General features: G+C 35.6%; 1 protein-coding gene across 10 annotated transcripts in view; it reads right to left on the bottom strand.

Annotated features, from left to right (window-relative positions):
• R3HDM1 (R3H domain containing 1) overlaps positions 1 to 13,468 on the bottom strand; it is a 190,024-nt gene that overhangs the window by 112,671 nt on the left and 63,885 nt on the right. For all 10 annotated transcript variants that reach the window (XM_034654485.1, XM_034654477.1, XM_034654476.1 and 7 more), the window contains 2 exons: positions 12,125 to 12,333; positions 10,504 to 10,714 (listed from right to left, as the gene is read on the bottom strand). In XM_034654485.1, coding sequence (XP_034510376.1) covers positions 10,504 to 10,674 — 171 coding nt within the window. In that variant the 5' untranslated portion in view covers positions 10,675 to 10,714; positions 12,125 to 12,333. The remainder of the gene's footprint in view (positions 1 to 10,503; positions 10,715 to 12,124; positions 12,334 to 13,468) is intronic.

Here is a 13,468-nt window from a genome sequence, read left to right as displayed (position 1 = left end):
GGTGGAGTCATCTGTGTTGGCACCTTCCATGGAATAGTAAAGCCTCTCAGTAAAGAAAGCAAAGCAGTTCAGGGCACACCGCAAGATGGTTTTAAACCACTTTTAACTCACGGCCAACACTGCCTAACAAATCTTGATTAGCCATCCTGGAATAAGCCTCCATGGTAGTTTTCAGCTGAGGAAAGCTACTTATGGCAAGAATCATGTTAAAGCAAGATTCATCTGTCCCCAGTCTCCCCTCATCAGCCTGACAGAGAAGCTGAATATCTTTCCTGAGCCAACTGGTGGCATGTATGCATGTGAGTTTAGCATTTTATTTTCCCTTTCTAAAACTCATTCCTCTTGAGAACACCCTGGCTATCTTATCTGACTCTCATCAGCCAAGTCTCACAAATCAGGAAGCAAGTCCAAGCCTCAGACAGGGATGCCCCCTGGTGTGTCCTCATTTTTGCAATGTTGTAACATCTACGAGACTCAGCAAAAAGAGCTTAAGTTTGCTGGAAAATGCACTGAAACACAGATGCTGCTTTTAGGGTAGTTGGGCAAAAATGAGGTATCACTGCTCTGGAAAAACCAAATGGAGGTAGAAGGCTAGAGGTGAGTCTCAACTATGCCACTGGCTCTCCAGGTGACCCTGAGCATAGGTATCTGGAAAATGGAAGGAGTGCTCAGATGAACTTTGGAAACTTTAGCTCTGAAATGGTGGGTCATTACTTTGAGCTTCTCTTGCCGACTCAGGATCTTTTTTGGGAAGAAATGTCAATGGGATTAACAGAGGGCAACTCTCTTCCGAGGCATTTCTTCCTCCAGTTCTTAAGGGTAATGGTGGTGATGATAACCTCCACATAAGTCCACGGTTTTCAAAAGGAAACCCATCCACCCTGAACCCAAAACACATACTCTCAGTTCCCAGGCATTGGGTCTGGCACGAGAAGACTAATACAGTCTTGTCTCAGATCTCAGCATCGACTCTTTTCTTGAAAATGCCACATTCCCTCTCTGGTAATACTGAACCAGCCTAGTGGCTTTCCTCCTTTTGTCTGTGGGGCCACGATCAACGTATCACCGCTCTGGGCTGTGTGTGTTCCTGCTGGAAACACCCAAGGGCCAGGGAGTCTGGTGTGACTATTATTTGGTTGGTGCAGCTTCCATAGCTTAATGGTTGTTTTCCTTTATTAGTGTTGTTTTTCTCTTAGGCATCTTATGTCCTCACTGTTCAAAGTACAGCCCGTTGGCCTGTTGATAGCCAAAACTGGCACCAGCTGGGAGGTTGTTGAGATGCAGAATCTTGGTGATATCAAACCATACCTTCTTCAGTATGTTTTATGGTTTTGTAGTATTCACCCTTATGACCTTCTTAAAGTCATCAATTTTTACCAGGTCTGGCAGCCCCAGCTCCATGGCCTCTTCTCTCTCTGGTATGCAGATTGTAGCAGGTATCCCTGGGAACTGGGGTGTCTGGGAGGTGGGGTTAGGGACTGAAAAAGCCCCCTTGGCTGGCCCCTTTGGTGTCATATTTAAGAAATCATTGCCAAGTCAAATGTCATGATGCTTTCACCCTGTTTCTTCTAAGAGTTTCATATTATAGCTCTTATATTTAGGTCTTTCACTCATTTTGTGTTAATTTTTATATACAGCATAAGGTAAAGCTCCAACTTCCTTCTTTTGTATGTGGATATCCAGCTGTCCCAGTCACCATGTGTTGAAAAGACTGTCCTTTCTCCACGGTGTTGGCACCTTCTCAAAAATCATTTGACCATATATGCAGTGCCAAGGGTTTATTTCTATTTTATTACATTGGTCTGTAAGTCTGTCTTTATGCCAGTACCACAGTTTTGATCACTGTAGCTTTAATATAAGTTTTAAAAATGGGATGTGTGAGTCCTCTAATTTTGTTCTTCTTTTTCAAGATTGTTTTGGTGGGTGTAGGGTGTAGCAAAATAAAGGGAATCAAGGAGTCCAGTTACAAAGTAAGTTACAGGGGATGTTACGTACAACATGGGGAATATAGTCAATAATATATTGATTTTGTATGCTGACAGATGGTAACTAGAGTTATTGAGGTATACATTTCACAGTGTATAGAAAGGTTAAATCACTGCTGTATACTTGAAGCTAATATACTGTATGTCAAAGAATCCTCAATTAAAAACAATTATTTTGGCTATTCTGGGTCCTGTCAGATTCCCTATGAATTTTAGAATAGGTTTTTGCTATTTTAGCAAAAAAATGTCATTTGGATTTTGATAGGGATTGCATTAAATCCATAGATCACAATACTACTTTTGGGTAGTATTGGCTTTTTAACAATACCAAATCTGTGCATAAACATGGGATGTGTTTCCATTTAGTTATGTCATTTTAAGCAACAATATACAGTTTTCGTTGTACAAGTCTTTTACCTCCTTGATTAAGTTAATTCCTAAGTATTTTATTCTTTTGGAATTTTTTTTTAAGGGGGAGCAGAGGGAGAGTGAGAGAGAGAATCTTAAGCAGGCTCCATGTCCAGTGTAGAGCCCGATGTGGGGCTCCATCTCACCACCTTGAGAACATGACCTCACCCAAAATCAAGAGTTGGGACACTTAACCAACTGAGCCACCCAGATGCCCCAGTATTTTATTCTTTTGATGCACTGTAAATCAAACTGCTTTTATAATTTCCTTTTCAGACTGTTTTATTGTTAGTGTATGGAAGTGTAACCCATTTGTGTGTGTGTTGATTTTGTCTCCTGCTACTTTATTAAATTCATTTATTAGTTTTAACAGTTTTTTAGGGACTCTTACACTTTTCTACATATAAGATCATATCATCTGCAAAAACTTTGTTTCTTCCTTTCCAATTTAGATACCCTTTCTTTCTTTTTCTTGTCTAAGTGCTCTGGCTAGAATTTACTAGTACTATGTTGAATAGCAGTGGTAAAAGCAGGCATCTTTGCCCTCTTCCTGATCTTAGAGGAAAAGCTTTAAGTCTTTTGCCACTGAGTATGATTAATGTTGGTTTTTCACATATGGCTGTTATTATGTTGACACAATTTCTTTCCATTACTAGTTTTTTTGAATCTTTTATCAAAAAAGGGTGAATTTTGTGAAATGCCTTTTCTGCATCAATTGAGATGATCAAATGTTTTATTCCTTTTATTCTGTTAACATAGTGTGTTTGTACCAATGGATTTTTATATGTTGAGCCATCCTCGAATTTCAGGAATAAATCCCACTTGGTCAGGGCATATAATCTTTTCATATGCTTCTGAATTTAATTTACTACTATTCTGCTAAAGATTTTTGCATCAATGTTCATAAGGGACATTGGTCTTCAATTTTCTTGTAGTATCTTTGGCTTTGGTATCACAGCAATGTTGGAAACACTGGAGTTAGGAAGAGTTTCCTTCTCTGAATTTTTTGGAAAAGTTGAAGAAGCATTGTTATTACTTTTTTTAAATTTTTTTTTAAAGATTTTATTTATTTATTTGACAGACAGCCTGCGAGAGAGAGCATACAGGCAGGGGGAGTGGCAGAGGAAGAAGCAGGCTCCCAGGAGAGGAGCCTGATGTGGGGCTCGATCCTAGAACGTTAGGATCATGCCCTAAGCCAAAGGAAGACGCTTAACGACTGAGCCACCCAGGCACCCCAGCATTGTTATTACTTTTTAAAGATTTATTTATTTATCTTAGAGAGAGAAAGAGAGCAAGGGGAGGGGCAGAAGGAGAGGGAAAGAGAAAGAATCTCAAGCAGACTCCCCAATGAGCACAGAGCCCAATGTGGGGCTTGATCCCATGACACTAAGATCACAACGTGAACCAAAATCGAGAGTTGGACACTTAACCAACTGAGCCACCCAGCAGCCCCTGGTATCACTTTTTTAAATGTTTGGTGAAATTCACCAGTAAAGCCATCAGGTCTAGGGCTTTTCTCTGGTGGAAGATTTTTGATTACTGATTCAATCTCCTTATTAGTTACAGGTCTATTCAGTTTTTGTTCCTCCATGATACAGTCTTGTCAGGTTTTAGGTTTCTAGGAATATGTTCATTTTATCTACACTATCCAACTTGTTAGTGCAGAGTTCAGAGCACCCTCTTATAATACTTTTATTGTGTAGAATTGGTAGTAATGTCTCCACTTTCATTTCCGATTTTAGTAATTTGAGTCATGTTTTTTCTTATAGTCAATCTAGCTAAAGTTTTGCCACTTTGGTTGATCTTTTCAAAGAACCAACTTCTGGTTTCATTGATTTTCTCTATTGTTTTGCTTTTCATTTTTACCAGAATTTTATTGTCATAGTAAAAAGTTAGCAGGTTGTTTAACAGACCTAACATCTCTAGAAAGAGGCTAAGGGACAAGGTCCCCAATTTATAATTAACATTGTTTGATACAAGACATGTATTAGGCCAATAAGTGCATGCAGAATATGAAATATGCTTAAAGAACTTCATTTTGAAACGGGTCAGAACTACAAGCTACTAGCCTGGAGAAAAACTGAGATTAAGTAATAAGTGGTTAAGATGTAATATCACAATAAATGTAGACTATTCTTAAATTCACTGCCCTGTAGATCAATTTTGAGGGCAAAGAAAAACAAACGTCATTGATGATTTCAGTACTCTGGTCTTTTGTTTACAATAAAGGAACTTTAAACAGATCTAAAATTTGTTTCAGAATATGAATATGGAAGGACTGTCAAAACAGTACTTGTACCTTAACTGCTAAGCCAAACCAGAGTTTTACAACAACAAAAGAAACAGAAATTTAAATCTGTGTAGTCAACTTAATATAAAGAAATGGAAAATAGTGTTTTTTTTCCCTTACCATAAGTGCCTCCTTTGGTCTAATAGTTTCAGTAGTTTTCTTTACCTATCCCTGTACTACTAAGAACAGTTTAGATCTGTTTGAAGGCTCTTTATTATAAAAGAAAACTGAAAAAAAAAAAAAACCCCACAAAAAACAAAACGTGGAAATACAGAAATGGTGAACCATGACAATTAAGTCCTGCTAAGACAGAATAATCTTTATTATGAGTTATACTGTGCGTCAGCATAAAAACAGCCACCAATTAATGACTCTTAATTAAGAGGAAATCTATTTCAAAAGGGGATCATTTCTCATATGTAATTACCATGAACAAAATAAATTATAATGGTTGAAATGCTTCAACTAAGACTCTTAATACACCTGGAAAAGTTTACTAATTCTCAGTACTTTTTAAGGTAATGGTAAGGATTAATGGTAATTATGTGGGAGGAGATAATGAATTTAAAGTGTTAAATGTCTAGCTAAAGGTCAGCAGCAATAAAAACCATGGAGTCGGGCTGATCATTTCCACTGGAATAATAGAAAACAACAAAGTTGTCTGAGTTTGAAGACAGGACTTTTAAATCAATAAACTGACAAACCAACACCAATTGTTAATTGGTGTATATCATTTGACACTTTGAACAATAGAATACAGGGTTAAATATCCAAAGACCTAAATCTTAGACTCTAAGGAAAAGTCAATGGAGAAACTCACAGTCTTATCTGGTTTACAGTTACCCCTTATATTAAAGATAAAGGATCTCAGCATCCTATTGGTGATATAGATGGAAATTATTGGAGAAAGTAAAATATTATGTAAAAAGTTTCAACATCTGTAAGAAGTGAACTTCTTTATACATGTGATAATGAAGCACTGTGAAAAGCAAATGTGTTTAAAAGCTCTAGCTTATCTTATGTGCACATAACCCAGGTTCAATAGAAAGAATACCAAATCCTTGAAATAATTTAAAAATTAAAGTGTACTATGGGAAGTGAATTTTAGTTTTAAAAGTTGAACTCATTAAATATAAGACAATAAAAGTACAGTATACAGATCTAGAACTTAATGCAAAGAACCAAAAACTGCTGAAATTTTGGGAAGCTTCTGTCAAAAAGTTTTATTTTTTATTTTATTACTAAAAAAAAAAAAAAGGATGTTGTGTGACAATACAGGGACCAATCTGAGAAGCCATAACAGTTATACTACTGCTAATAATTAGTAACATGCTAATGATTATAAATATGATGTTAAGAGAATCTATAATTTGCTAGGCTCAAACTGTATACCAGGTATGTTATATACATCCTTTATATCTTTGTTAGAGAAATAGGAAAACAGTTAAGATTTGTATGATTTTATATAAACGTACTTTTATTCAACCCATCAAATAAAAACTTCTTTGCTTAATTGATGTTTCATCAATTAAGGAATTTAATGCCCATTAACTTCTTTAAGTGTACCTGTACCTTGAGTTTTTCTGATAACCTTATTAGATTGCCACTGCTTTCTTATCTCTTACATGCCCCATTGGAACTAACTCGGGGATACAAGATGTAAGAGTCTCATCTTGATTATCAAAAGGGCGTGCTATAGAAACTGAGAATATACTAAACACCTACTTCAACTGATTTTGTGTCCGGAAAATTCACTCACATATATCAGAAAGTGTTCATACACTTTGGCATATAAAGGCCTAGTTGTTAATAAAAATCAGTTCTCATTTCCTCCACAACAAAGGTAACCAACACAAATTGAACTGGCCATCCTATTGTTCAATAAATAGTTTGTTGGGAGAGAGACTGATGTTTAAACTGCTCTAAAATATATTTTGGACTGTGTTTACATACACATGTACCTGGATGAACACACCTAGACATAACATTTGCCAAGTAAAAAGATACAATTGTATAAGAATGGGAAAGTTGAGTATGAACCATTAATAAGTAAGCAGAATACAAGATTCCTAACTTTACATTTCAAATAAATTATTTCAAAAGATCAACACAAGTAATTTACCCTAAAGTTAATCTGAAAATTCTATCACTGAGAAAAACCAAACACCAGATGTCATGTAAGTCAGAAAACCAAAGCAAACACTTCCTCCCCTGTCCCTGTATTAAAGATTAGTTGTAGCCAAACAAAATTAAGAAACTTGGCTCCTCACCACCCCAATCTTCTAAATACATCATAATCATAGAAAGTCCAATATGCAATTTAAGAGTTGCAACAGGAATAGCGTGTGGCAGTAGAAAAGTTACTATGCAAAAACTCTGCACAATTATTTGGGACCATAACCAACAGTTCAGAACAACTCCACAGCAATTACATGGGTAAGTTAACTTCTTGGTATTAATGCACACAGATTGCTTGAACTAGCACTAAAGTATTCTTAAGGAAGTAATCCTTAAAATTCTGTAAAAGATTATAACCTGAAACAAAACTTTGAATGAAAAACACAACTAACATTTTTAAAAAGTAGAGAGTCACGCAAGCAGAATTATTTAAAAAAGCAAAGATTAAGGAGCTCTATGAGACAGTCTTTACTTGTAACGATCCAACGTGATGTCCAATGTCTGCTGGCCTCTCCCTAGTTTGATGTAATTTTTAATGTAAATGCTATCTTTAACAGATAATAGAAAATCGTAAGATTTCTTCATAGTATTAAAGAAACTAATATATCCCTTCATTTAAAAATGAGTTTTTCTAGGGGCGCCTGGGTGGCTCAGTTGGTTAAGTGTCTGCCTTTGGTTCCAGTCATGATCCCAGGATTCTGGGATCCAGCCCTGCACTGGGCTCCCTGCTCAGTGGGGAGTCTGCTTCTTCCTCTCCCTCCGCCCCTCCCCCTCTGCTTGTGCTTGGTCTCTCGCTTTCTCGCAGTCTCTCTAACAAACAAATAAATAAATAAATAAAATCTTTAAAAAAATACTTTTTCTGAATAAAATACGAAGGAGATGGTCAGGAAATTAAGACTTGGAAATGGATAAAATGTATGATTGTTGAGGAAAACATTTTCATTTTCTTAGGTCACTTCAAATATTGCTGTGCTGAAGCAAGACAATGGACATAAGTTTATTCATGGTAGTTCCCTTTCAGAATGATATAGTAGACAGTAGGGAATATATTGGTTTATTCGAAATTCTTAATGGGAAACCTATGTTACTTGGCACATACATCTAAATTTGAGTAAAAATAACAGTTGCTATTTTTGAGCCCAACATAGGATTCAAACTCACAACCCTGAAATCAAGACCTGAGACGAGATCAGGAGTTGCACACTTAACTGAATGAGCCACCCAAGTGCCCCTAATAATAATTGCTATTAAAATTAAATCTTTAGGCGGTATCTTAGAGGTACCAAAGAAAGATGAAATGTCTACTAGTATGTTAGAAGAAAGGCATTTCATAAAGAGTAACTCCACATTAAGTCAAAAGGTAACTTTATATTAGCCGGATTCTTCTTAACAAGACTCTCTTCTCTGTTCATGCTTAACACAGTTTTCATTATTTTACATTAGGTAAAAATACAGGAAAACCTCTTCTACTTATCAATATACTTTCATTTCTAATTTTCATTACTTAAATCTCTCCCACATATTTTGACCGTAAGCCTCTTGCCAGACACCTTGCATGGAGGCCTCCTGAATCTCAAAAAGTTCCAAGCAGAGTAAATATTCTCACACATAGTAAATTCTTAATAAACACTTGAATAAACTGTGAATATAGCATTCAATGGATTAACATAAAATGAATTCTCATGTTCTCTTTGTTCCTCTTCCCAATCTTTACAGTCACGATGTTATACGGAATATGATATCAGAGACCATGGCCATTTTTGCTTACTATATTATTTCCTTGGCATATATCCTTTCCTTTTAATAAGTGTTAGGAGAATGCATGAAATTTTCCTATAATAACAACTGGGCCATGATTCGATAGTGGTCATCAGAATGCTCTTGTGCTTATTGCCAAGGGCAACACAATAGACAGAGTAGGAAATGCAATAATCCAAATTAATCGCTTGTTTATAAGCACGACCTAGGAGAGTGAACATTAGGTGTAAAAAAGGGACTAAAAGGAAATCTTCTACTATTTCAATCATGAATGCAAAAGAAGTTTAGCAGATTTTCTCTGATTCAGTCAGGATACTGGCATACTGCCATCACCAAGTATAGTGATTGCAGTCTTGGCAATTTTTTGTTTTAAAAAGTGCTATTACTAAAAATGACTAGAAAAAGTACGTTATTTATCCCATTTTCTTAGGTAATTACCACTTGACTATACTTAATCAGTGGGGCCTAAATGCTTTTTTATAGCTGTGTGAGTTGCTTTCATTTTCTACCACATTTCTGGCACATACTGGGGAATAAACAAAGTTTTTGACTGAATGAACGAATGAAATAACCTTTAAAAGGACCTTCTTTACTTACTAAATAAAAAAAAAAAGGAGCCCTCATATAGCCCTCAAGATCTCCAGGATATACTAAGAATGAGAGAGTAATGATAAAATATTTTCTCCAAAAGTAGAATTCTTTATCCATAGGGTTAAAACTAAAACAAATGAGTTAAAAATAGTATTTTAAGGTAAGTTTTTGTGGCAGATTAAAGGCCTTTCCCCTGACAGGCAGACTCTAATTCCCCTTCCCTTGAATCTGGGTTAACTTTATTGATGTGTAATCAAAAGACGACAGTGGAAGAGACATTCTGGGACTTCTGAGCCTAGGTCAAAAGACCCCTTGCACCTGTGGTTGGCATTTGGAACATTGTTTCTGTGACCACTTGAGTTGTCACACAGTAACTCTAACTACCCTGGGCCTCCCATGCTGGAGGGGGCCATAGATAGGTGCTCCCAGTTCCAACTGAGACTACATTTCTGTCATTGCCACCAAGGTGCCAGATATGTGGGTGAAAGAGTTTGGATCTTCTATGCCAGCCCATCTGTCAGTTAAATACCAGCAAAAACCACTTTTGATGCCTTATGCAATAGAAAATTCAGTAAGCCAAGCCCTTATTCTGTCTTCCTGACTCACAAATCATGTAATACTAAAAAACAAAATGGTGTTTAAAAATTGTTAGCCCTCTGCTTTGCAGTAATGTCTCCTGTAGCAAGAAGATAAATGGAACACTTAGAAGTGAATGTATTTACTACCTGAAATAATGTTTTACCTATCTTGAATCTGTTGACCAACTCATCAATTTCCATCTATGCCTGGAATTAAAAGCCTTCTCCACGGTTAATTCTGTCATCATATATGTGTAGTGACAAAAGCCTCAAGTGACTTCTTTTTTCCCCACCAACCACTTTTCTTAGTCATAGATGATTGCTTCTCTGGAGGGTTGTTTTTGCCAAGAGAACTACAGTTTCCAATCTCGCTTATTTTGCTCTTGTTTAAGGGCTCTTAGATTAGATTCTGAACTCTCATGACACTAACAGGTGCAGAGTCGTCTGAAAAAGTAGAAAGCCAATAAAAAACATATTGGCCATATACAAATTTAAAAACAATTACATTACAAGCAAATACAAAGCAAATCAACGACATAAGCAATTCAAAGAGCTATACTCAACAAGCTAATCCAGACTGTTGAAAAACTAGCTGGTCAACACATCCCAGAGGGTCAATTTACACTTTTAAAATTCTGCAAGTGAGTTTGGTATAAAGAGTATAACTATATCTTGAGTATTTAGTATTTGTAGCCACAGAGAAAATCCTGTTTACCTGCAAATCAATATTGTTGTCAATACAACGTTCATTCTTCTCTGCCAAAATCTTCCCATAGTTTTCTGATTTGATAAGATTTTCAACTCTGGTTGTATCTTTCACTTCTGCCTCCAAATCCTTCATTGTTTCAGTTTCATTTTTTACAGTAACAGTATCAGACATCCTCATCAGCAAAGGTTATTTTAGAATTCTATAGGGAACTTGAAGCCTTAGCAAGAAAGGAAAAAAATTTAAATTCAATTTGAAACATTTCTTAAATTTGGTTACAGTACAATATTGACTAAGTGCCTTCCATGGTCCAGGAATAATGTTGAGTTTACCCAGGTAGAAGCAAAATTCCTGCTTTCAAAGAGTACAGAGCTTAGTGGCAGACATATACAAATTTAAAAAAGCATAATACAATGAAATAAGAGCTATAATAAGGATACAAGGTAATTCTGATGCACATATCACTTTTTTTTTTTTTTAAGATTTTTAAAAATTTATTTGACAGAGAGAGAGCACAAGTAGGGGGTGCAACAAGCAAGGGGAGAGGGAGAACCAGACACACTGCTGAGCAGGGAGCCCAATGGGGGGGCTCCATCTCAGGACCCTGGGATCATGACATGAGCAGAAGGAAAATACTTAACTGACTGAGTCACCAGGAGCCCGCACGTATCATTTTTAAAGAATCTTAAGAAACATTAAAGAGTGAGCCATATCAAAGTGAAAGGTAATGGTTGTAGAGTTATAAAAAATTCATATTTATTCGACATGAGAAATCCTTTTTTCTAAAAGGATTTCAGGAGTATCATCCCATAAGAAAAAATATATTCCTATTATAGCCTTCATCTAGATTCCTAAAGTTTTAAATTTCTTAATTTTTCCTTCAATTCCAAAAGGAAATAATTAAAAAAAAAATAAACAGCAACACTGTATACAAAACACAGTTGAGAATGTGCATTAATAGTCCGCATTAGGAATCAAGCATTGAAAACTCTCCTGACTAATGTGATCAGGTGCCTAACAACACGTATTACCAGACACTCAGGAAATCAAATCCATAGGATGCCAATATACTTCATATCCTTAGTGAGGTTAAGAAAACACTGGGGATCTTATACTGGACATCAAATAGAAATGTATGAGGGACAGGGGTCAATTTAGATCCTGTGATAATTGTGATGTTGAAGAGGAGAACTTGATGTCAACAACTTATATTTTTTTCTAGCTTGAGATATAATTGACATATGACAATGTGTAAGTTCAAGGTGCATGACATAATTGATACACGTATATAATGTGAAACGAATGCCACAATATATCACTTAACATAATTACAATTAAATATCTAAACCAACAAAAAATATCTAAACACAAATTTCAGAAATCCATAAACAATCTGAAAAGGTTAAAAAACAAAAAAAGAGGGAGAAATAGATTCTAAAGTCACAGGTAAACTAAACTGAATTTAAAAGTCTTCCTTAATTATATTCCATACCAGAGTTAATTGTCTCATTCTCAAAACAATAAGGTTATTAAGAGGTAGGGCAATTGTTAAAATACTCTGGTTTCTTGCTTTTCATATGTAAGACTTTGAGAAAAAGGGATGTTTTTCTCCAGTGTTAGGGCAGGTTACCTGACTTATCCTATGGAACTGGGATTGCGGTGTTCCACAAAAATAAAATAAAGTAATCCAAGGTTCTTTTTCACAGTTGTCAGCCAGGATGTCAAGTGTACTGAACCATCTGGAATCTGGTAGGAGGAGTCCCATGTCCTTGTCACCACTGTAGATTCCTGGGCTGAAATGGACTGTTGTGGATCAAATATATCATACCTTTCAGTGGCCTAAAATTAAAACAAAAGGAAACATTTTAACAAAATAGCCAAGAGAATGGAATACTATACAGTAACTCAGAAAATAAAATGCTACTGTTGGTGAATTTATTGTTTTCTTGTCCTAAAACAGAGTCAGAATGCTTAGTTACGACATGTATTAGAGCCTGAAGTCACTCAGGGCACCTAGAGAATTTAGCAGTAAAAGCAGAGGGGAGAAGAAAGCAAGGGAACTAATATATAATAAGAATTTGGTATGTGGTCAGTGTTGTAAGGGAGATAACTGTTTAGTTTACAAAGGAAAAAAAGGTTTGCCTAAGATTGTGACCAAGAATGCTTAACTCCAAGAAGAGTTTTCTCCCAGAGCTACAACTCTATGGACTTAAGGGAAGACTTTAATTTTGAATAATGATCACACTCTAGATTTTTAAGAGTACAAAAGAACAAAAGGCTGTAATAAGTCATTTAACATTTTCAAAGAAACCCACACTGGTCTGTTAAAAGCAAATGTCTATAAAGGGTAGAACGACTATTTTTAAGGACATCTGAAATGCCAAAATTCTTTCAGTGTCATCTGTTTTTAAAGTCAGTTTCATTTAATGTTTCTCTGGTGCAAATGAATATATTATAGCAAGTAAACAGCTCTAAAAATCCTACATAGCTTTTCCATTTTCCTTTGACAGTGCTGTTATCAATAACCAAAACAATACAGTTTTAAGGTAAAACAACTGAATGTAGGAAAGTGTAAGTACCAAGAGATAATAATATTGCCAACCATGCATCACAGAACCTTTCACATCTTATACTAGCACTTCAAAAACTATTTTGAAATATAAAAATTTAGAACCCTCATATAGATTCACATTAGTTTTCACATCTAAATTTCACTAACAGATAACAGAAAGGAGGGATTGTAAACAAGTGTTCAGGTTGTTTTCTGACATTGTCCTCTCTATTTCACTGAGGTTGCTAGGCCACTCAATCACATAACTGTTTTTTTTTAATTTTCACAAAAAACAAAACCAAAAAATACTTCAATATAATTTTTCTAATTTTTAACTTTCTCTCTCATAAAATGGTAGACACAAGATGGCAGCACCCACTAAGCAGCCAAATTATTATGTGTTCTTTTTTTTTTTTTTTTTTT

The sequence above is a fragment of the Ailuropoda melanoleuca genome, chromosome 2, assembly GCF_002007445.2.
Source record: "Ailuropoda melanoleuca isolate Jingjing chromosome 2, ASM200744v2, whole genome shotgun sequence".
Lineage (NCBI taxonomy): Eukaryota > Metazoa > Chordata > Mammalia > Carnivora > Ursidae > Ailuropoda > Ailuropoda melanoleuca.
Note: the sequence above shows the minus strand (reverse complement) of the source record. Positions and strands in the feature narration are given on the sequence as shown.